Source organism: Salvelinus namaycush, chromosome 6, assembly GCF_016432855.1.
Source record: "Salvelinus namaycush isolate Seneca chromosome 6, SaNama_1.0, whole genome shotgun sequence".
In the NCBI taxonomy this organism is placed as follows: Eukaryota; Metazoa; Chordata; class Actinopteri; order Salmoniformes; family Salmonidae; genus Salvelinus; species Salvelinus namaycush.
The window spans coordinates 42,953,698-42,978,503 of record NC_052312.1 but is presented as its reverse complement, the minus strand read 5'-3'; the positions used below and the strand labels follow the sequence as shown (position 1 = coordinate 42,978,503).

Below are 24,806 nucleotides of genomic sequence, written 5' to 3'. Positions count from 1 at the left end.
GGCTATTCTTAAAATTCTCCATCAGCCGCACCACACACAGACAAACGTGGGTACACACTTTCATTCTCACAGGCTTCACTTGAGGTAAAAACGGGATGTTTCAGTCCAAGATTCCATTCACAGCGCTTTTAAAGGCATTTTCCAAAAAAGTTCATGGTAAATGCTGGAGCTGTCGGTTCAATCGGAAATGACCATTAAATGTCACGCGCACTATACCGTGGATCTTACACGGATTGGATTGAATCCTGGCCTTAGTGGAATAAGGTGATGTGATTATGTTGGTGTGCATGAGTGTTGTTGTGTGGCAATGAGAAAATGCAATAAGTAGGCTTATGTGTGAACGTTGTGTGTGTGTATCCACTTTTCTGGTTTGCTGCATGTGTTTCCTCTCACTGACAGGAAACTGTGCCTCACAAAACACATGCAGTCACGTAGGTCAGTAGCCTACACATGGCCGGCGTTATGGGCGGGCCTTAGGGGCCTGGGCCCGCCCTACCGTAGTCTACCTCCTTGTACAAATACAATATTTAAATATTAATAATTTATTTGACCGAGACGCGCCCCGACAGAAAGTTGCATCAATCTCAGATAAAGCATTCGAGCAAGCGAAACAGCGCCCCCATGTCATATTATTTCTGTCCAGACTGCATCAGAAACATGGGCTACATATATGCCTCCTGTCGACAATGCTTTGGTTGAAATTTGCATAAAGTAGAGGAGAACTCAACTTGTTCTACCGCTCCTCTAGTAGGGTTCTCGCTGCTCACCTTCCCACAATCCCCTGCACATTTCTCTGTGTCCTCGTTGAAAATGAATCGGGGCTGGACTTCTCCTGCCGAATAAGTTGCTGGCGAGCATCGCTCGGATACTTTCTCTAGTGAGAGAGTTTCAGCAGCGAGGAAGAGCCGAAGCCCGATGCATTTGCATGGTCATAATATGCAGACCTCAGCTTGTAGCCTGTCCCTCCTTTGGGACGATGACTCCCATTGTTAGGGTGGAGACATGAGCATCTCAACATTATATACATATCTAGTTTCAGCCTCTTTTGAATTGGAAAGGAAAGTTGACGGATGCACAGTGCACTGTTTGGATGCTGGCTTCCACTAAAGTAAATGTATGTTTTGCCTAAATTATTTCATAACTGTCTAAATATATATATATATTTTTTTTTTTTTTTTTTTTAACTTCACCAGAGAGCATGACTTAGCCACAAAGCGATCATTAGCTTATTCTTTTTTTAAATACCTATGCGTATCCCTACGCCTATTTGGGAAGCCTGCAATTTGGGCAGCGCGCGTGGCAGTAGGCATAGTTGATTGAGTTGCGGCTGTCAGTGAAAAGCATCTAAAATATGTGAGAAGATAATGTGTGTTGAGTATCATTTTAAATGTTGCAACAAGAAGAGGGGTGTGTTGTGAAGATATGGCATGTCTCTCTCCAGAATGCATGCACTCAGCTCTTCAGAATGGCTCAGTTGTCTCCTGCCAATTCTTGCGAATTCATTGTTTTATTGTGTGAATTGTTTGCCCTTCAATTGTTTCTTTTTTATAAATTTTCCCATTACATACAGTATGTCGCCAGTAGACCTAGTACGTGTACCATTAATCCCCCATGATTTAGTTACATGAATGTATATTAATGCATGTATTAATTACAGTCATTCAGGTCTGGTGTGGCAGAGCCCCACCTGTTTTGAGCCCCACATTTTTTGCACCCCACCCCCAAATCTATATTAGATTTTTTTGATTGCTTGTTTTGCATGTTATTTTGGCATTAATACGAGTCACATATCAGTTTGCAAACAATGTAAAACAAAATATATATATATATATATTATTGAGTTAATAGGGCCGCATACAAACATAGTCTCTTTTTTGTTTTCTTGAGTAAGGCAGCTCCAAAATGCAGGTGTTTCAGCCTAGCTCAGTGCTTTCTGTGGTGAAGGGGCAAGCCAGTAGAAAATATGGAGCGTTGCGTCGTGATTGTCTCAGTGTTCTGTCACTCATGCGGACACTATGTTGCTACCAAGTCTAAAGGAAGAGCTAGAAAATTCCAGCCACTTGTGTGCTGCCATAGAGTTACAATAGAAGTACCCATCCAAGAAGGCTCAAGGTCATTGGCCACAGATAAAATGACTCAAATCATGTTATATCTACAGTAGCTTTGATTGGTCAACATCATACTTTCAAAATCTTAGCTGGCAATCATCATCATGAATCAAGTCAACAATATACTGGCAAATCATTTTTAGTCCATGTCATATGTAGAGAAATAATGAGGAGAAATTATATATTAAACGTATTGGTGCTCATCGGCCATTGAACATAAACATTACACAACAAGTTGGAAATCGCAAATTCAACAATGAGTTTGGAAGGAATCAGTGGCTAACTGCAAGCATTGCAAAGCAATCATTAGCCTGATATTCAGTGGAGTGGCTGTGTGGTCCCAAGTCTAAGATTAAGGGTCTCTTTTCCTAGTTAGTGCAATTCATGTATTGTTTAGTGTTGTGTAGTTGCTTTGCTGACATGCATCCCACTTTTTTTTCCCCCACCAAGATTTACATGCTAAAATCACCACTGCAATTTTTTCATTGTTTTTCGTTCGGGGTGCTGCATGTCGGCAATGAGCATGTGTCTGGTTTCTCGGTCCTGATCATGTTGAGGGAGCCCGCGCGCCTGAGCATGCATTGAAGTATGTAGGAAGGTACCCATTTGGGATGTTTTATTTCTTATTGTCTTAACTCACCACATCCATCCCTAATAAGCTGAGCTTCTCAATATTTGTATTCTTTATCGCAACAGTTTTTTTTCTATCCATTGCGAATACTAATAGTTCTTCACATTATTTGAAAAAACTTTCCAACACTCCAGGCCTCGATAACCACCAAGCCTTGATCTGATGATCCCATATATCCAGTGGAAACGTCATAAAAAACAGATGTCTGTCCCGATCGAGTTCACTGGCGCAGGCAACTGAGGGCCCAGAATAGGCTGATTGATACAACGTTGCAAGTTCGCTAGCGACAGCTTCGGCTGGACCCAGTTGGAGCCAGTTGATGATTTGATCAAATGTTTCACTTCACTAGCAATAGCTCAAGTCAAGACCGAGAGAAAGGGAGGCAGACAGGCGGAGTACATGAATGTGATTGAAAGAACCAGAATTTTCATCAGGATATTTGATTGTTTTTATTTTGTCAGCTTCAGGCCTATGTATTTTACTTAGATGACAATGGAAGTACAGGCCTACTGCTGCATTGGCGTATAGGGTATGTTTGATTTCCATGCGCTCATTTATTTAGCCAATGGATCACAGTGTAGTGTAGCCTATCAATGTGTCTATTGTAAGAAATTGTATTAGATATTGGTAACTTGTTTTAACAACTTCTCAACATTAGCTATAGTTGACACAACATACACACCCCCTCTTTCTCTTGGACATATGCTGGACTTATTAAGACACCAACTACAGACACACATAATTCCCCTCCCCCATGATAACCACAGACACACACAACTCAGGGTTGGAGCTCAAGACAAAGAACTATCTCAGGAACCAATGGAACGTGGACACCAGGCCTGTTCAGGACTACCCAAGACCCAGATCGACCAATCGGAAGGCCAGACTTCCAGATCAACCTACTTTGCTTGTTGTCTATATAAAACTGTACAACTGTTGAAACTACTCTCTTTTCCGGACGATTTCATACAAATCAGACAGAAAGAGCCGTGCCGCACGCTTTGCCTAATATTTTTACACTTGAATAAATCTGCCTTATTATAAAATTATACACCTTGTCATATGTCTCCTCTTGTTCTCCTGTCTCAAGTAAAACGAATTATCAACACTATATACCCTACATTACTCATCTCATATGTATATACTGTACTCTATACCATCTACTGCATCTTGCCTATGCCGTTCGGCCATCGCTCATTCATATATTTTTATGTACATATTCTTATTCATTCCTTTACACTTGCGTGTATAAGGTAGTTGTTGTGAAATTGTTAGGTTAGATTACTTGTTAGATATTACTGCATGGTCGGAACTAGAAGCACAAGCATTTCGCTACACTCGCATTAACATCTGCTAACCATGTGTATGTGACAAATACAATTTGATTTGATATGGCAGAGACTGGTGCTCTCGCCTTAGTTGATTTTGAACTTTTAGATATTTTTATTTCATATTTTTATGATTAACCACGTAACAATGATTTTGAGAAACGAAAACATTATTATTGAAATGAAACTGTTCCACGAAAATGCGCATATACAACTAATAATAACTGGCACCCAGATCGGTAGAAATTGTAGGATAAATTGTAGGGTACTAGGAGGTAACTATAGCCCTCCCTAAGAACAATATCTAATTGCTGACACATAAAAGCAATGTTTGGAAAATGGGTATGAGGGTCATGCTTAGGCAAATTAACTATAAAGGGAAATAAATGGCTACAGTTTACACTTTCTTTAGGTATTTCATTAAATGTTTGTAGAAAAGGGGCGTTCTATAAAAGTACCAGCGTTACTGGCCCCTCCCCAGGGGTGCCAGTCACATTGGTAAAAGATTATGGCATAGGGTTTCAAACAAGTGTGTTAAAATCCATTTAATCCGTTTTATTTAGAAATTATTTAGTAAGTAATACTTAAAAGCTCCCTCTTTAGCTCACCTGCACATTCATTTTCTTTGTTGTTCCTTTTCCATACAATCCATTATGTACAATTGTGCTAAATATTATTTGAATATTGCAAGATTTTAAATCCTAGCAGTCTTTAAAATTACATTCAGGATCAAAATGTTTTCAATAGCTGTTTTTAATCAATGAAAAAAATATTAATTGGAAAATTGGAAGTGAATATAACTAATAACATTAAATAATATTGGAATATAACATTTAATAACAACTCATAACTTAACTCATGAATTCAGTGTAACATTGATGTGGCAACTCTCTTATGCTCTGTTATTGCACAATTCTAATTTGTACATAGGTCACAAATAAAGCTATCCCCAGTAAAATCGGAGCACAACTCATGAGCCCACCTCCTGCACTGCTCACACCTAATCCAGTCCACACCTGTGACTGAAAACGGGAGAGATACTATTGTAGCGACCCGCACAGACAGCTGTGTGTTATGTGTTAGGCTAGTAGGTGGTTGTGTTCGCGGGGTCCGACATGTCAGTCAACCTGCTATCTGCCAATCACGGGAATGCCTGGAATGTTCTGATGCCGGGCATCCTGGCGGTTGGCGGAGTGGCGTGGAGGGGGGTTGGGCAGGGGGATGGAGCATTGGAAGTTAAGACCAGGTTTTGCCTTTGTTCTCTCTCTTACGTCTGGGCTTCACAAGAGAAGGTCACGATTGGCTTGTGGGTTATCTTTCATTTATTTGGCGTGGGCTACGGCCAAACAGTAGCCTGTGTAAAGTTGGTTTAATAAACCGTCCATTCGTAAACTCAATCCTCTGTCTGGACAGTCGTTCTTTTATGATCTAGTCAGGTCATTACATTGGTGTCAGAAGTGGGATTGAGTTTACGAATGGACGGTTTATTGTCTTTCAGAGAGCCAGAGGGGCAGGTGGCACGCTGGTTGGAGGAGCTTCAGCCGTATGACTTCACAGTGGTGCACAGGGCAGGGGCACGCCACTCCAACGCCGACGCCATGTCCCGTCGGCCCTGTACTGCAGACGGCTGCCGCCACTGCGAACGGAGAGAGGGACGGGAGAGAGAGCTGTGTGCAGAGGGGGTCTGTGCCACAGTGTGTCGGGCGAGCGGGCCTGTCTGCTGTGAGCTGCAGACTGTCGACGTGGCTGAATGGCGGCAGCAGCAGGGACGGGACACAGACGTACAGCCAGTGCTACAGTGGGTAGAGGCGCAGGTGAGGCCACCATGGGAAGAGGTGACAGCGCTTTCACTCGCGACCAAAGGGTTGTGGTCAAAGTTTGAGAGACTGCGGCTGGCTGATGGCGTGCTACAGCGGGCATGGAAGGAGTCAGCTACGGGAGAGGAGAGGTGGCAGGTGGTGGTCCCAAAAGCATTGCGGGAGGCTGTGCTCCAGAGTACTCATGGCGGGGTGGGGACTGGACACTTTGGGGTCACAAAAACACTGCGCCGTCTCCGTCAGGGCTTCTACTGGGGGCAGCACAAGAGGGATGTGGAGGACTTTTGTCGCCGCTGTGACAACTGCACAGCGAGAAAGGGCCCCCCAGGCCGCTCTCATGCTCAGCTCCAACAGTTCCCAGTGGGGGCTCCCATGGAGAGGGTGGGAGTGGATGTAGTTGGGCCGTTCCCCACCACAGACAGTGGAAACCGCTGGGTGCTCACGGCCATGGACTATTTCACAAAATGGCCCGAGGCCTATGCTCTGCCTGACCAGGAGGCAGAGACCATCGTCGACGCCCTGACAGCGGGGATGTTCAGCAGGTTTAGAGCTGCAGAGTCCATCCACAGCGACCAGGGCAGAAACTTTGAGTCCCGTGTGTTCGCCACCATGTGTGAGAGGCTGGGTATGCACAAGACCCGCACTACTCCTCTCCATCCTCAAAGTGATGGCCTTGTAGAGCGCTTCAATAAAACGCTTGGACAGCAGCTGGCCATCGTCTCTTCCAAACACCAGCGTGACTGGGACAAGCACCTGCCTATGGTCCTCATGGCATGCCGCTCCGCTGTCCAAGACTCCACCTCCTGCACGCCTGCCCTCCTCATGCTGGGGAGAGAGATCCGCACCCCTGCGGAGATGGCGTTTGGTCGGCCCCTGGATAGCCCTCATGTTCCCCCGGGGCCGGAGTATGCCCGGAGACTCCAGGACCGCCTGGAGACAGCCCACACCTTCGCCAGAGAGCAGCTGGTGAATGCAGGTGTGAGGCAGAAGAGGAACTATGACGTGCACACCCGGGGAAGGCACTTTGTGGCTGGGGAGCTGGTCTGGGTCTACAGCCCGCTAAGGAAAAAAGGCAGATGCCCCAAGTTGGACAGTCACTGGGTGGGACCCTGCAGTGTCCTGGAGAGGGTAGGGGAGGTTGTTTACCGGGTGCAGCTTCCTCCCAGGGGGAGAAAGGTGGCACTGCACCGGGACAGGTTAGCCCCATACAGAGGGGCCTCTTCTCCCCAAACCCCAGGAACCCCCACAATTCCCCTCTCTGGCAATGCCATTCTCCAGGCACCCACCCCCAGGTGCCGCAGACAAGGCTCCAGACAGCCCACTCCCCCTGTCTCCCCCCCTGTGTCACCGCGTGGTTCCCCAGAGCCACGGACTGTATTACCCGTTCCCGCTTCCTTGTCCCCCATATCCCTGCCTTCATCCCCTGGTTCCCAGAGGGGCACTCTGCGACCATCACGGCCACGCAGGCAAAGGAGACCTCCGGGTCGCTTCAGAGACTTTGTTTGTTCCCTCGGGGACGAGGGACTTTGTGGTGGGGGGGCTGTGTAGCGACCCGCACAGACAGCTGTGTGTTATGTGTTAGGCTAGTAGGTGGTTGTGTTCGCGGGGTCCGACATGTCAGTCAACCTGCTATCTGCCAATCACGGGAATGCCTGGAATGTTCTGATGCCGGGCATCCTGGCGGTTGGCGGAGTGGCGTGGAGGGGGGTTGGGCAGGGGGATGGAGCATTGGAAGTTAAGACCAGGTTTTGCCTTTGTTCTCTCTCTTACGTCTGGGCTTCACAAGAGAAGGTCACGATTGGCTTGTGGGTTATCTTTCATTTATTTGGCGTGGGCTACGGCCAAACAGTAGCCTGTGTAAAGTTGGTTTAATAAACCGTCCATTCGTAAACTCAATCCTCTGTCTGGACAGTCGTTCTTTTATGATCTAGTCAGGTCATTACATGACATACAATACTGTGGAAAATAGCTAAAAGGCTATAAAGTAACATTAACTGTAAAGCAATCAGTCACTAGTGGAAACATTTACAACTGCAATTAAGTCACGTTATCTTATTTTATGTATTTTACCACTCCTAGCAGCTTATGCTAACTAGCTAGCTGGCTAGCATGTACTGTTAGTGAAGCTGCTAGCTAGCAAGTTAGCATAAACTAGCGCTAACCGGGCTAGTCATTGTCTAAATGACAGGTAGAAAGAAGCACATTCATAGAAGCCAGTTATGAATGTGCTTGGTGGGCGATGTTGCCCCCAACACACTCATCCAACATTACTAGTTTACTCTAAAATGATCTACACTTTTCTCTCTAAACAAGTGGATTATTTATCTTAAGGCTTTCCTACTTGTATATTTAACAAATATATATATATAGATCTAACTTCATTGGAATATATCTACAACTTTTTCCAAATGTAAAAACAATTGATCAATTTACCATAAAATATTTTGTTGACATATCTCCAAAAGTTGTGATGAAAGTGTTGGGGAAATAATTACCCTAAACTTTCCCAAACTTGAAACTCAAGAGCTGCCTATGGCCGCTGGCCCTGAGTCTACACACACACTTTTAAAATAGAGGTTCTCTAAGAAAAATATGTGGATCTTCTCCACTTGCACCATGTGAGGCTGGAGAAAGAGTGTTTCGGGATATTTCTTGAATGTTGTAGCTTGATGTATTACCAGTAAATAATGCAGACAAAGTAGGTAAAGGATATAAGTAGAGGACAAGGATTAAAACTAAAATCAAACGTTAAACTCTGTCTCAACTCAATTTCTTGACTGGCTCTCTCTGGCATTTAAGCAAGCCTACACAAAAGTTGGAAGGATGTCAAAACTGCATTTTTATAGCTTATAGTAGCTTAGAAATCACTTCGGCAATACAAATCCATAAATTGGATCAACACCTATTATTGGCAACAACAAAAAATCTGTCAAAATTGGACACTTTTCCATTCATTTCGATACAAAAATAGCAACTTCCTCTGTCTAGTATTGCACTTCCGGTGAAGGGAACAACGTGAGAGTTTGTCACCTTGCTCCGCCTATTTCTCCCTGTTAACAACAAACAGCGCCAAACTGCTGTAACCGTTTTTGGACCGAACTCCGGTGTGTAGTGTTCCTAACGGTACAATGGACCCGTTATGGAAAAAAGTAAACTCATTTACTGGACCTATTCCCCGGTCAAGACACGGACACCGAGCAGCGGCTATTCGGGAACTTATTATCGTGTTTGGAGGTGGAAACGAGGGGATAGCGGAGGAGCTCCATGTTTACAACACCGGTAGGCTAACGCGTTAGTTAACTAGTTTGGCTAGCTAATGGACGCTACACATTTTGCCTTTGAGAAGTGAGCTAACTTAGTTAGCTATTTGGTTTTCCTAGCCGTCTGGTGCGACTAATATGTTAATGCCTTGAAAGTTTCACAAACATTCCCTGAAGCGCAGCAGCCAGCTTGCTTAACGTTACCAGGCTAACGTTAACGTTAGTTAGCTAAGCAAACCAACTTTTGGTCGGTCTCTGTCCCTTTGTCTAGTTTCTAAGCAGTGGTTTCTCCCAGCGGTGAGAGGGGACATCCCTCCAGGCTGTGCTGCCCATGGTTTTGCCTGTGAGGGAACCCGCATCCTGATCTTTGGAGGCATGGTGGAGTTTGGCAAATACAACAACAGCCTGTACGAGCTACAGGTGAGGCTCTCCCACTCAATAGTGTCTTCAGTAATAGGGATCCTCTTGTCATGTTTTATGTATAAGTTGAAGAGTGTGCAGCAGCATTGTCATTCACAGACCTGTAGCTCTGATGGAAGGTCTTCACAAGTACAGCGTCTTTCCCCCTTAGATTGTATGTAGTCACTCTGATGGATAAGATGCCATAGTTGACCCCTTGTCTATCAGGCGAGCCGCTGGCTGTGGAAGAAGCTGAAACCCAGGCCACCCAAGAACGGCATGCCGCCCCCCTGTCCCCGCCTCGGACACAGCTTCACCCTCATTGGGAACAAGTGCTACCTGTTCGGGGGACTGGCCAATGACAGTGAGGACCCCAATGGCAATGTCCCAAGGTATGGAGCTATGTACCTAGCTCCAACAGTCTCCAACGCAGCTTCTCTAATCAGGGTACTGAGGGTTGTGATAATCATAAGAAACCTTAATGTTTGCTCTGTCACTAATGTTGTTCTCATCTAGCCTGGACCTAGATCTGTTTGGCCACACCAATGACCATAGGAGTGGGAAAGATCTGGGACCAGGCTAGTTCTCATCCCACTGGCTGTCTCTGTTTTCTCTCTGTAGGTACCTGGATGACTTTTATGAGCTGGAGCTGCAGTCACTGTCAGGGGTGAAGGGTTGGAACATTCCAGATACTAAGGGCGTGGGTCCGTGGGCTCGAGAGTCCCACACGTCGGTAGCATACACTGGATCAGGCTCCCCCAAACTCTACATCTTCGGAGGAATGAGAGGCAGTCGCCTTGACGACCTCTGGCAGCTTGACCTCGGTAACCTCACAGCCTACTGCCATGCTTTGATGAACCACAATCTGACCACAACACTTTGAATGAACTAACCTCCTTGGTGTAAATTCAAGTTGCTGTAGCAGTAACCAACCTTCAGTTTCCATAAAACGCAACCTTGTGGTTGTGGCGATGAACTGATTGCAGTGAGGTAATCTAACTGGTTCTCTGAATCCACTCTCCTTTGTCTGCTCTTTAGAATCTATGACGTGGTCTACACCTGACACTAAAGGACCCCCTCCTCTACCCAGAAGCCTTCACTCTGCCAACGTTATAGAAAACAAGTAATGGAAATAGTTATTTTGTGTGTGCTGTATATGTTTGTGTGGTATCATGGATGTTTGCCTACTGTTTTTTGTTGTTGTTGCTTTGCCTCTATGTGGGAAGGATGTATGTTTTTGGGGGGTGGGTCCCCGTTCCAGAGACAGACAAACCTAACGCCCTGGGAGCTGAATGGATCTGTACCAACTCCTTATCCGTGCTCAACTTAGGTCAGTATCATACCCTAAGTGATTAGCTTGTAATAATGAGTATCTGACTGGTCACATAATTTAATTGAATCCATATTTTGAGAATCCTATTGAATTGAACCCAGTCAGGTTAAACCAGTCACATTTATTTATAAAGCCCTTTTTACATAAGCAGATGTTACAAATTGTTTAAATAGTTGACCCCTTTTCCTGTTGATATCAGACACCATGACATGGCAGAGCCTAGGCCCAGATCAGCAACAGGGGCAGACAGTGAGCCAGGGTGACCAGGAAGAGCCCCAGCCCAGCAGCGGGGGACCCCGAGCCAGGGCAGGCCACTGTGCTGCCCCTATCGGCTCCCGCCTCTACATCTGGAGCGGCCGTGACGGCTACCGGAAGAGCTGGAACTACCAGGTGTGCTGCCAGGACCTGTGGTATCTGGAGACAGGTGAGAAGAGAGACAAGGATACTATTAATATCAGCACATGTCTTATTACTGTAGCTCAATATGTGCTGCAGAGTCATACCATCTTTAAAGCATATTTTTACATTTTAATTTAACCTTTATTTAGCTAGGAAAGTCAGTGGAGAGAGTGTATTTCTCATTTGTTCACACTAGCAACCCTCAGATAAAGTTAAATGGATATTGCTACCTGCTAGGCCATTTTGCTGCTACAACCTAACTGTGACTTGTGGTGTTTTCAGAGCGGCCCTCCACCCCAGCAGCAGTACTACTGGTCAAGTCCACGGTCAGCATGCTCCATGTGGCCTGGCGCCCCCTACCTGCAGCAGAGTGTTACATCCTCCAGCTGCAGCCCGTCTCCCCCTTTAACACCCCAGCCAACCCCACAGCCCGACCCAGCACAGGTGCACAGGAGAGGAACCCCCAGGACCAAGGTGAGAGGAGAAATCTACCTGCTGCTCACACACAACCAATCAGAGACCACTAGTTTGAATAGAAATGACCACAGTGAATTTCACATGGCCTTGAGAGGAGTTCTGTTTGATGCCAAGCTATTGGCTTTGAAAGTGGTTTAGAAGCAGAAGCCTTTGTCCAGGGCCATCTGGTCCACTCACAAGGCCAGGGTTGAAGGTTGTTGCAGGCTAAGATATGATGAGCTAAGAAGAGGTATACGTGTAAAGCTATGCTTGATGTGCTCGTTTTCCTCCAGATGTCCAGTCAGCTCAGGTCCCAGATGACCCCACCTCACAGGAAGCCCAGAATACATCCCAACAGGTCAGATGGTGACCCCTTACATACATATCCAGTTGTCTTAGCTACAGTGCTGGGAAAGTGCTATATTCAGAGTGTTAGTACTGCCATTGAGACCGTAACAGCTAAGCTAAATGTTACACCCCGATTGTTAATGCCACATTGACTGACACTGAATATTGCGGTCTCTTCCCCCCCGCACGCCAGGAGGTGGCTGCAGGGCAGAAAGTGCCTCCCATGGAAGTGTCAGTGGCTGTTAGAGACCCCCATCCAGAGGGGGAGAGTGATGCTAGTGGAAAAACACAATCCGAGCCCTTGGGACATGAGGCTGACCCCACAAAAACCTCCCAGCCCTCGGACACAGTGGCGAGCAGTGAACACCAGCCAGGTAACAGCATGGACCTCAAGCTAGCTTTTTACTCTACCAGTATGGTTTGAATATCATCTGCATAAACAATGACAGTCCTTCCTCATTCACAGGACAAGAACCTGACACCACTTCCTCAGATCTCAACACTGTCAAATGCAAGGTAGGATAAGAATACTAAAGAAGTTATTCATTTTCCTACCATAGAGACTGAAGGAAGTAACCCCTGTCTGTACCCTGTAGGTATCTGGTGAGAAATCAGATGAGTCTGAGTGGTTTGATGCTGGAGTGTTCAAAACCCTGTTTTCTGAGGTTACCCACTACTACCTGTCACCTGGGAATGACTTTATTCCCACCATCTACAGCAGACCCACTAACACTAAAGATGTAAGCCACATCTTGGTTTGAATCTTAAATGACAGTATATAATGAAAAAATATGCCCCAGAATGTGTGCAGATGACATGCAGAAACCATCTTCAGCTAGCAGTCATTTTTTGTTAATTTGTCTCTAATCTGTTCATTGATTTCCGGATTTGACACACACACACGCACCATTTTCAACACACCCCACTCCCACAGATTAAGTTGCAGGGGCCTCAGGACTATGAGTGGAGGGAGAAGCAGGAGCTGTGTCCAGGTGTAGCCTACAGGTTCAGAGTAGCAGGCATCAACAGCTGTGGTCAGGGAGACTTCAGCCCTGCCAGCGAGTTCAAAACCTGCCAGCCCGGCTTCCCTGGAGCACCCTCTTCTGTCAAGATCACCAAGGTACTGTACACCACAACAGCAAACTTTACACTGAGAGAAGGTTACTGTTGAGGGGTGTAAATGAGGCCAAGCACATTAACATAATGTGCTGCCAGCATTCGTTATTGTTCAACAGAGGCTTCAGAGAGCTCACGTGGGAGATTGTTGTGATTTCTTGCTGCCTGTTCAATTTCCCAAGTTTTCTAGTTCCACAATATATTTCTCGTTTTATCATGTGTATCATTGTTTCTCCTAAATAACCTGCTTTTTCTCTCATCCTTTATCCATCAACCACTGTCTCCCCCCAGGCTAATGACTCGGTTCACATCACATGGGACTCCCCCACCTCCCCGTCAGGTAAGATCCTGGAGTACTCCATGTACCTAGCGGTGAGGAAGAGCCGGTCCAGCAGCAGCAGCTCTGAGCACCCTGGCCAGCTGGCCTTCATCAGGATCTACCGCGGCACCAAGACCTCTTGCACTGTCAGCCCCGCCCACCTGGCCAACGCCTACATTGACAGCTCCGCCCCCAACCGGCCAGCTGTCGTCTTCCGCATCGCCGCCAAGAACGAGCAGGGCTACGGGCCCGCCACACAGATCCGCTGGCTACAGGGTACGCTGCAAGACGGGTGGGGGGGAGGCTATCCTGACCCTGAATCAGTACTCTAGTGGCATACTGACTGCCACCAATGAGTGGTCTCTAACCATGGGCTCTGTCTCCTTTAAGATGCCAGTAAATTCAAAACCTCTTCAACACAACCAGACGGCAGCCCCACGGAGGCAGAACAGGAGGCAGCAGACAGGTGAACAAGCTCTGCTCTCATCTGACTAAACCTTAGGAGAAGGTTTATATGAAATGAGTTGTCCCCTGCCATTGTCAGGCTTGCTCTTTTTAGAGTTTGATGTTAGAGGACTTATTGTCGTTTTTTTTCTCCTCGTGTCTTGCAGCTCAGGTTGAAGATGGACTGCCAGACGCTCGCCGATACCCAGGAAAGATGATGTAACTAGTCAGAGGGCATGACTACTTTCCAACCGAGCCATGTCCCTCACAAAAAGGCTGTACAGAACTTATAGATTTTTAAATTATTTTTTAATGTTTTCTAATTGTTGTACATAACTGTTGCGTGTGTTAATTTCCACCTGTCATTTGACCATACTGTATTACATTATAGTGTCAAAAAAGTTGCACTTCCATGAGTATTTTTTAAGTTAAATAGATAACTGGTGTTAGAGCATTTCCCGTCTTGTCAAACAGACAAGGAATGAATGTGCCTTAGTGTATGAAGGGGTTTTGAATGGGGATGATGATCAACCGGCCAGCGACTGCTTCACAATAATTAACATGTAGCAAACTTGAATTGGATAATAGTGGGATATTTTGTGTATTTATCATTTGGGCCAAGTCAATGGTTGTATTTCAGCCTCAACATGCAGAAGTTTTTTGTTAAGTATAACATGATTCCAGCACCGCACTTCTTACATGCCTTGTGGGTATGGAATGTGAGGGTTTGAGTCCATCAATTTATGTTGTTCATTTACCATTTCATATTTATGGATACTGTTATTATCCTTTATTCAAAGGATTGTTTTGTAGCCATAGGAAGAAAGCCATGTGTTTGAATCTTAAGCTATCTATACTTCTGCTAATACATAAATACTGTGATTGACACTACCTTTCCTCTCTTATAGCACTGTAGCTCACTATGCAATGTGGAAATCACTAGATTTCTTTGGGCTGCTCATGTTTACGAATTGAATAGTAGATTTGATCCAGACATTAATTCCATCTGATTTCAAAGCTACAAAGTATGGCAAAAGCGAAGATACATATGAGCTTTTTTTTGTTTTTTTGTTGAATCTTTAACAATTTTGACCATATGTTACTCAGTGAGTATGTAGCCCAGATCTAATTTTTGTTAATATGAGCTCAATGCAGGAGATAATTGTGTTTTAACATTCCTGTTTTGTTACAAGGTTGTATTGAAAAATAATCCAGGCGGCATGACTAACTGTTATCCCTGTACTCTTGGTAGGTAGGTACAATTTGTCAAATGAGAACTGAGAACATTTTGGACTTCTGTTAACAGTCCAAATGTGGTTTTAAAAAATGACAAGAAATAAAACTGGTCATGACAATCTGCTAATGAGCATTAATATCAGTGTGTGTGTGATTCTTGTCTGAAATCAGACAATAACCTTTTTTACTAAATTTGTGAAAATGGATCAAAATGAAAAATTCGTTGTAGCTAGAGTTTTCCAAGAGCCTTTGTAATGTTGCAATTTAACCACATGGGGTTAAAATTGAAGTAGTGTTAAGCTAAATCTCCCATGATCCCATGCGAATCTGTAGTTCTCTGCAGGATAAGATAGCTAGTTTTGTCAAGGAGTCGAGTTCGAGGTAAGCAACGATCAAAACGGCATATTATTATCGCTGAAGTGGTAGCTTCTAGGAAGGAGAATTGTAAATTGTGCCCAAGAGCTAGCCAGTTAACTTGATAACTGATTTGACATTGTTCAGTGACGGGTTGTTAGCAAGCTAGTGTACGTTGGTTAGAACGGCGGGAGTTAAAGCGCCACTTTCAAAAAGAGTAGCAAGAGTGGCACTAGTTGACTCTAAATGACTGGCTAACTACTGATGACAGCTTGGAGATCTGTGTCCTTGCTATTTGTTTTTGTGCGACAGTGATCAGCCAAACACAGCTGTTATGCTATCAAGTACTGTAGCTAGTTAACGTCGTATGGTCCAGGCAAGACAGTCAGCTGAACTGTTTAGTGTGCAGTGATGGGACTGTTTGTCTTTGCTGGGCTGGATTGCCCTGCCTGTATTTGTTGCATCTGAGTCTGACATTGTCTTTGTTCTTTGAGTAGCTAGCTACATTTATCCAGGGTGGGTGGGGTGCTTGAGATGAGGCCAAGATGTTCGAGTGCAGTGTTTGCAATCAAGCATAATCATCCCTCCCTTGACCACGCGTATCCACAACAGAAAGTGGAGAAATCACTTGAGACCGAGGCTGTGTAGTTACCTGAGCGGTTGTCATTTGCACAAATAGCTGGGGAATTTAGGGCTACCATGGTAACGACTGCAATTTTCCCCAAACCACTCATCACACCATCCTTACAACATCAGTCTTTACCATGTCTGACCTGCAAACAGAGGAGAGCACAGCACGTCTCTTCCCTTTGAAGTTGGTTCTGTCTTATGATTAATTTTGTTGAGCTAAAGCCTTTGTGTAGAGCTGAAGAAGTGGATCTTGCTTTGATGTCAATCTTTCTTACTAATTGGATGATGTATTTGAAAATGGATGGAGAGGAACAACCCACAGATCTCGCTTTCCCTAACCTCATTCTCTCGTCCTCCCTTGATATATCCATCCAGTAGAGGCGAGATGAATCCCTCTGCCCTTGCTCAGTCCGGCCCCCTGCTCCCAAGCCTGGACCCTGGGGGGACGGTGAAGCTGGGGGGGTCCGACATGGAGCTGCAGAAGATGCTGATCGATGAGCGGATGAGATGTGAGAACCACAAGACCAACTACCGGACTCTCAAGGCTGAACATACCAGGTAACAGCCCAGGAGAAGTGTGAGTGTGTAATACCATAATACTGATTGTTTGTGTGTGTGTGTTGTGTTCACGTTTGTATATATCTCCTTCACCGTGGTGTCTGTCCCAGGCTGCAGGATGAGTTTACCCGGGGGCAGGGAGAGCTGAAGCGTCTCCTCAGTGACAAGCAAACTGCCCAGGAGAAACTGCAGCTGCTGCTGGCTGAACTCAGAGGAGAGATGCTGGACAAGACCAGGGAGCTGGAGGAGCTACGACTACAGGTACTGGAGCTAGTCCATAGAAAACACACCTACTGACCTATGACTACTGTAGTGTCCCCTTTGTGTATGGCAGAGGTTTCTGTCTTTGTGCCAGTGTGTACAGCAGTCGGTTTGTTTTGTAAGGTGCTGACCCCCCAGCGGTTGGAGCTGTTGAGGGCCCAGGTGCAGCAGGAGATGGAGGGGCCTGTCAGAGAGCGCTTCAACAAACTGGAGGAGGTGAGCCTCGCGCCCCAGAACACTTCTGTCTATTCTCTAATGCTATTTACTGTTCTCTGCTCCTGACTGCTTTTAACCACCTCCGGCTGCCTCTGCTTCTGTTTTTTTATACTTTGTACTACTTCTATCCAGCTTCAGCTGCTTTTGATAGCTTTGAGACTTTAGTTCCACTGTGCTCTCCAACTGTCACAGTTGTAACCGCTATCTCCATAGCAACTGCTTGAGAACTAAGCGTTGAACGTTTTTGAGGGCAGGGAACGGTGGGCCATCACACTTAGACTGTCAGATTATTGAGAATGCAAATGGTACATCCATTCAAATTCAACTTTCTCTCTTTGTTTCTGTCTTTTTCTCCTCCTCCGATTATAACAAGCCCTCTTGTCTCTGTGTTCCTTTCAGGAGACTGAGAAGTACAGGTCTGAGTATAACAAGCTGCGGTACGACTACACCTTCCTGAAGTCAGAGTTTGACCACCAGAGAGAGGAGAGCGCTCGCATACTGGAGGAGAAGAAGATCCGCTTTGATGCTGAGGTGTGTGAGACATCACGTTTTTAATGTGAGGTCTGATACAGTATGTTTGTCTTTCCATATACACTACATGACCAAAAGTATGTGGACACCTGCTCGTCGAACATCTCATTCCAAAATCATGGGCATTAATATGGAGTTGGTCCCCCCCCTTGCTACTATAACAGCCTCCACTCTTCTGGGAAGGGTTTCCACTAGATGTTGGAACATTGCTGCGGGGACTTTCTTCCATTCAGCCACGAGCATTAGTGAATTTGGGGCGATAAGGCCCGGCTCGCAGTCTGCGTTCCAATTCATCCCAAAGGTGTTCGATGGGGTTGAGGTCAGGGCTCTGCAGGCCAGTCAAGTTCTTTCACACCGATCTCGACAAACCATTTTTGTATGGATCTCGCTTTGTGCACGGGGGTATTGTCATTCTGAAACAGGAAAGGGCCTTCCCCAAACTGTTGCCACATTTGGAAGCACAGAATCGTCTAGAATTGTATGCTGTAGCGCTAAGATTTCCTTAATTGGAACTAAGGGGCCTAGCCCAAACCTTGAAAACCAGCCCCAGACCATTATTCCTTCTCCACCAAACGTTGACAGTTTGTACTATGTATTCGGGCAGGTAGCGTTCTCATGGTATCTGCCAAACCCAGATTAGTCCGTTGGACTGCCAGATAGTGAAGCGTGATTAATCACTCCAGAGAACGGGTTCCACCGCTCCAGAGTCCAATGGTGGTGAGCTTTACACCGCTCCAGTCGACACTTGGCATTGCGCATGGTGATTTTTAGGATTGTATGCGGCTGCTCGGCCATGGAAACCCATTTCATGAAGCTCCAGACGAACAGTTCTTGTGCTGATGATACTTCCAGAGGCAGTTTGAACTCTGTAGTGAGTGTTGCAACCGAGGACAGACATTTTTTTTTTTACATGCTTCAGTGGTACCGTTCTGTGAACTTGAGTGACCTACCACTTTGCGACTGAGCTGTTGTTCGTCCTAGAAGTTTCCACTTCACAATAACAGCACTTAAGGTCGACCGGGGCGGCTCTAGCAGAGCAGAAATTTGACGAACTGACTTGTTGGAAAGGTGCCACGTTGAAAGTCACTGAGCTCTTCAGTAAGCCCAATTTTCTGCCAATATTTGTCTATGGAGATTGCATGGTTGTGTGCTCAATTTTTATACACCTGTCAGCAACTGGTGTGGCTGAAACAGCCGAATCCACTAATTTGAAGGGGTGTCTACATACTTTTGCGTGTATGTATAGACGTTGCTCTTCTGATTATGTTGTGTGTGTGTTCAGGTATCACGGCTGGAAAGGGACAGAGAGGAGCTGATGGCCCAGTATCAGGGCACAGACCCGTCTAGAGACGGTAAACGCGTTGAGTCTCTGCTGAGAGAGAAGGCCCAGCTCCACCTGCGTCTGAAGGGCCTGGAGGCTGAGGTGGCTGAGCTCCGGGCCCAGAGGGACAACTCTGGCCAGCAAGCCGAGAACGTTCAGCGCATCCAGGTCCGCCAGTTCGCAGAATCCCAGGCTGCAGCCAAGTCACTGGAGGTAAGAAACTGTGGTCTCTGTCTCTCAGTCAATTTTTTGAACTGTTATTGTCACTATGAAACTTGAGCTAGATGATGAAATAAATCTGTTGATGGAGTAAGTCCTAACTTGGGTAGAATGACTTTACTGTGTGTGCTTGTTTTGATTTCTGGAATAATGAATAATTTGATTGTGTTTCAGGCAGAGAGGCAGTCACTGCGCCTGCAGTTGGAGCGTCTGGGGAGCGAGTTGCAGCTGAGTCATGAACAGAACACCCAGCTGACGGGCAGACTACACAAGGCTGAGAGAGAGGTCAACACTCTCACCAGCCAGGTAAGTACCTATGTGATCCTTAACCTCTAACCCCAGAGATCATCAGCTGTGTTTCTCATAGCAGATGCTCTTATCCAGAGCGACGGTCAGTCCTCACCATAAACACTTATATCAATAGGTTGCTGTGTGCTCATGCCAGTTTCTCTGTTTCTCTCAGGTGGAGGGCATGAGGCACTCTCACAAGCTGGAGGTGGCCAATGTGAAGCTGGAGTGTGCCAGGTCTAGAGGGGAGATGGAGAGGGAGAAAGACACACTACAGGGCCAAATGGAAGGTAACTCGGCAAATAACCTCTTTGTGTGTTTTGATGATACATGTACTGTACATCACTCTCATTTTAGTCTGCAAACTTAACTCTTTCCTTCCTGTCTCTCTCCTCTCATCTCCTTCAACGTTCTCTCTCTCTCTCCCCCCCTTCCTTTCTTCTCTGGCTGTCTGTCAGGTATGCAGTCTGATGTGGAGGTGTTGAAGGGGACGGTGGAGAGACAGAAGGAGGTGCTGGCTGAGAGGGAGAGGGAACTCGTCCGGAGGGTGCAGGCTGCTCGCGAGGAGGAGTTCCACAAAACAGCCACCGTGCACGAGGAGAAGTTAGGATCCATCTCTCTCTCTCTCTCTCTCTCTCTCTCTCTCTCACATACACACTCTCACATACACACTGTCTCAGATTACTTTGTTGAAATTGTATAAATCGATCGTGTGTATATAATGTGTGTGTCACAGGAGGTTGGTGTCACCTTAATTGGGGAGGGTGGGCTTGTGGTAATGGCTGGTGCGGAATTAGTGGAATGGTATAAAACACATGGTTTCCCTTCGTTTGATGCCATTCCATTTGCTCAATTCCAGCCATTTTATGACCCGTCCTCCCCTCAGCATCCTCCACTGGTGTGCGTGTGTATATAATGTGTGTGTGTGTTCAGGTTGGTGCTGGAGGATCGTCTGGCTGAGCTGGAGCAGCAGAGGGCGCTACAGGATGCTGCTGGCCACACCCAGAAAGAGGAGTGGGAGGAGCGTCTCCGTGGCGCCCAGCTGGGGGAGGAGGCTGCCCGTAAGGAATTGCAGATCCTCAGGTTAGTAAGAGGTGTGTTGCTTTACCCGTGCATAGTGTGCATTACTAATATATTTCACATAAGTGTGTGTGTTAATGACCCTGTGTGTGTTGCGTGTGTCAGGACTAAACTGCAGCAGCAGGGCTCTCAGCTGGAGGAACTGGAGAGACAGAAGACCGATATTGCTGATCTGAGACGGGTACTAAGCTGCCTGAGGCTCAGTGCCTGACTGACATTCAGTTTGTATTGCCCTTTCAACATTGATAGGGCATTTACATCAGCCAATGTTAATGTCCAAACAACATTGAGTTGACCACGTACACGTCTCTCCCTCTCACAGCAGAACCAGGAGCTGGGGGTGCAGCTGGGGACGTTATCCCACTCCGAGGCTGAGCTTTTGGAGTCCAACCAGCGTCTGAGGGACACCCTGGAGAGGGCCCGGGAGGACCTGAGGAGCGCCCGCTCACAAGCTGAGAAGACCCAACACGAAGCCGAGAGGTACACTGCATCACCTTTATACTGTGGTCTGTATACTGTATAGATATGCTGTCTATGAGGAGGGATGGAACAGTTAGAAATTATACTGTTGGAACCATCGAGTGGTTTCTATTCTAACCTTCCTCTTTCTCCCTCCCTCCTATTTCGTTGTTCTCTCCCCTTTCTCTGCAGATTGGTGGAGGAGCGTCGTGTGGAGTGGTTAGAGGAGAAACACAAACTGCAGGAGAGGGATGCAGAGCTGCAGGAGAAGTACGGCCAGGCCAAGGAGAAACTTCAGAGGGCCGCACTGGCACAGAAAAAGGTACCTGCCCCCCCCCCCCTCCTCTATCTTCCTTTCACCGCCATCTTTACCTCTCTTCCCTTCCTCCTTTGCTCCTCTGGCTTCTATTTCTGATGTGTCTCTCTCTGTCCCAGAGGAGAAACATGACAGAGAACAAGGAGAAGAGATACCAGGACAGGATCCAGCTACTGGAGGCTAAGATGGCAGAGCTGGAGCTACAGACCAGCTCAGCCAAGAAGTATGTGTATTTTCTTACTGTGTATGTTAATGACTGTGTGTGTTTTTAAGACTAGTATGTGTGTTCCTCCCCAGGCGTCCTTCCTACACCGAAGAGCATGCCCTCCTTAACAGACGACTGAAGGAACTGCAGCGCCGACACAGCGAGTTCCGACGCCTCCTATTGGGCAACCAGGTGACCTCTGCCACAGGCCCCGCCCTCATGACCTCCACCACCGGCACAGGACTTGGCCCTGTCCTCGTACCCGGGTCTGAGGGGCCTAGTCTTCATGTAAGTACACTGAAGCCGGGTACCTTCTCATATACCTCATCACTGGTGTTCACAGATCAGGTACAGTCGCCACAAAGAGTCTCGGAGTAGGAGTGCAGATCTAGGATCAGTTTTACTTTCAGATCATGATGAATAAGATTATGTGGACTGGGGTGGGGGGGTCTGGTCCTAGCTAGGTGAGAGCATCCTGGAATAGCTAGGTGAGAGCATCCTGTCAGGCTGTTTCACCGCCTGGTACGGCAATCGCACCGTCCGCAAGGGTGGTGCAGTCAGCCCAACGCATCACTTGGGGCACACTGCCTGCCCTCCAGGACATCTACAGCACCCAGTGTCACAGGAAGGCCAAGAAGATCATGGACCAGAGCCACGGCCTGTTCACCCTTCTAACATCTAGAAGGTGGAGATGGTACAGGTGCATCAAAGCTGGGACAGAGCGACTGAGAAACAGCTTCTATCTCCAGGGCATCAGACTGTTAAATAGCCATCACTAGCCGGCCTCCGCCCAGTACCCTGCCCTGATCCTCAGTCACTATTACTAGCCGGCCTCCGCCCAGTACCCTGCCCTGATCCTCAGTCACTATTACTAACCGGCCTCCGCCCAGTACCCTGCCCTGATCCTCAGTCACTATTACTAGCCGGCCTCCGCCCAGTACCCTGCCCTGATCCTCAGTCACTATTACTAGCCGTCCTCCGCCCAGTACACTGCCCTGAACCTCAGTCACTATTACTAGCCGGCCTCCGCCCAGTACCCTGCCCTGATCCTCAGTCACTATTACTAGCCGGCCTCCGCCCAGTACCTTGCCCTGAACCTCAGTCACTATTACTAGCCGGCCTCCGCCCAGTACCTTGCCCTGAACCTCAGTCACTATTACTAGCCGTCCTCCGCCCAGTACCCTGCCCTGATCCTCAGTCACTATTACTAGCCGTCCTCCGCCCAGTACCATGCCCTGAACCTCAGTCACTATTACTAGCCGGCCTCCGCCCAGTACCCTGCCCTGATCCTCAGTCACTATTACTAGCCGTCCTCCGCCCAGTACCCTGCCCTGATCCTCAGTCACTATTACTAGCCGTCCCCTGCCCAGTACCCTGCCCTGATCCTCAGTCACTATTACTAGCCGTCCTCCGCCCAGTACCCTGCCCTGATCCTCAGTCACTATTACTAGCCGGCGTCCGCCCAGTACCCTGCCCTGATCCTCAGTCACTATTACTAGCCGGCCTCCGCCCAGTACCTTGCCCTGAACCTCAGTCACTATTACTAGCCGGCCTCCGCCCAGTACCTTGCCCTGAACCTCAGTCACTATTACTAGCCGGCCTCCGCCCAGTACCCTGCCCTGATCCTCAGTCACTATTACTAGCCGTCCTCCGCCCAGTACCATGCCCTGAAGCTCAGTCACTATTACTAGCCGGCCTCCGCCCAGTACCTTGCCCTGAACCTCAGTCACTATTACTAGCCGTCCTCCGCCCAGTACCATGCCCTGAAGCTCAGTCACTATTACTAGCCGTCCCCTGCCCAGTACCCTGCCTTGATCCTCAGTCACTATTACTAGCCGGCTACCACCACTCTACCCTGCACCTTAAAGGCGCTGCATGGTCATTCCGACGTCTGCGTTGGCCGTGCAGCATTTCGGTGATATGGCCTCTGCAGAAGTCAGGGCATTCATACTACTAATGCTTCGCTGCACAGAGCTGTTGTGAAGGAAGTTGTCAAGGAAGTGAGTTTGTGTTTATACAGGACCTCCCGCCCTCACCTATCGTCAACCAATCATGTCAATGCGGAGCTATACGGAGCCCTCCGCGTTGTTACAACATTTGAGAGGCGCATGGCGATGTGGTATGGAGCTCAATCTGCCCACTGGGGGCTCCGCAATTTCGTCACACCATCCATACGGCGCCTCCGACCACATTTTCGGGTCAAGCATAAATTGGCTCTTGGTTAGCATAATCATTTAACACTGGCCACTAATGTTTACATACTGTTTTACTCACTTTGTTTATACTTTTAGTCATGGCTAATTTTTGTCTATTTTTCTGGATTATGTGTGTATTACTGCACAGTTAGAGCTAGAAACACAAGCATTTCGCTGAACCTGCGATAACATCTGTGTACGTGACCAACAAACTTTGATTTGATAGGTGTTAGCAACATGGTCACTCCTCCATCCCTTTCTGTCCCTCATCCTCTTTCTCCCCACCCCTCGCTCTCTCTCTCAGGAGGAGCAGCACCAGAGAGAGTTATCACTGCTGCGTCGGAGGCTGGAGGAGTTAGCCTGTACTCAGCAGCAGCAGATGGAGGAACTGGGGCCTCCCATGGACAGGAACAGGGGCTCTGGCATGCACGACTCTCTCCCTGAACTCTGACCTCTCCTCTCTGACCCCCCCCCAGAGAGTGAGCATGACCTTCACCGTAGGATTTATTACTCCCTAAAAGTGATGTTTGGTAATATTCTAATTTAATCAGTGAGATCTCAAATATTTTGTGAAAAGCAGTTTGATTTTATTGGCACAAAAGAGAACTACATGGATTCAATGTTTACATTCCTTGGTGAGTAACGGTACTCTAGTCCTTCCACGCCTTGGCTGTTGATGCCTATGTAAATAATGATTTCAATGGCCAACCAATGACTTCCGCAGAGTTTTAATTGACTGTTGTGAGATTTGTATCAGATGTTTACACTAAGGCCATCACTCTGAAACTTTAAAAGCGTGATAGTGCCAAAGGCATTTGTGTTAAAAAAAAAGTTTTTCACGGCTCTAAAGAGCTGTGACTTGCACAACATTTATAAAAAATAAAATTGTAATGTTATTTCAAGATGTATGTGTTTTTGTATTTGCAATTCATACAAATAAATGTTTATGCTTTACTGAGATTGTGTACATATTTGTTGT

General features: G+C 46.9%; 2 protein-coding genes across 4 annotated transcripts; both read left to right on the top strand.

Moving 5' to 3' along the window:
• The first annotated feature begins 8,944 nt into the window (after positions 1-8,944).
• LOC120050052 (host cell factor 2-like) lies at positions 8,945-15,324 on the top strand. 2 transcript variants are annotated; one of them, XM_038996673.1, is made up of 16 exons: positions 8,945-9,163; positions 9,416-9,564; positions 9,772-9,935; positions 10,165-10,367; positions 10,582-10,666; positions 10,770-10,873; positions 11,076-11,300; positions 11,558-11,749; positions 12,025-12,089; positions 12,273-12,453; positions 12,546-12,595; positions 12,676-12,819; positions 13,014-13,199; positions 13,487-13,790; positions 13,905-13,980; positions 14,131-15,324. In XM_038996673.1, exons 1-16 carry the CDS (start codon positions 9,013-9,015, stop codon positions 14,174-14,176), a joined length of 2,325 nt encoding a protein of 774 aa, XP_038852601.1. In that variant the 5' UTR covers positions 8,945-9,012; the 3' UTR covers positions 14,177-15,324. The 2 variants fall into 2 exon arrangements, with proteins under 2 accessions (XP_038852601.1, XP_038852602.1); XM_038996674.1 differs by having other exon boundaries at positions 14,126-15,324.
• Positions 15,325-15,529: 205 nt separating this feature from the next.
• Positions 15,530-24,781, top strand: cep83 (centrosomal protein 83). Of its 2 annotated transcripts, XM_038996672.1 has the most exons (16): positions 15,530-15,575; positions 16,554-16,736; positions 16,847-16,997; positions 17,121-17,213; positions 17,613-17,744; positions 19,027-19,278; positions 19,459-19,590; positions 19,748-19,862; positions 20,031-20,175; positions 20,506-20,655; positions 20,758-20,833; positions 20,975-21,132; positions 21,304-21,433; positions 21,547-21,650; positions 21,725-21,920; positions 24,132-24,781. In XM_038996672.1, the coding sequence occupies exons 2-16, from the start codon at positions 16,564-16,566 to the stop codon at positions 24,276-24,278; spliced, it is 2,154 nt and encodes a 717-aa protein (XP_038852600.1). In that variant the 5' UTR covers positions 15,530-15,575; positions 16,554-16,563; the 3' UTR covers positions 24,279-24,781. The 2 variants fall into 2 exon arrangements, with proteins under 2 accessions (XP_038852600.1, XP_038852599.1); XM_038996671.1 differs by having other exon boundaries at positions 20,506-20,833.
• The last annotated feature ends 25 nt before the right edge of the window (positions 24,782-24,806 follow it).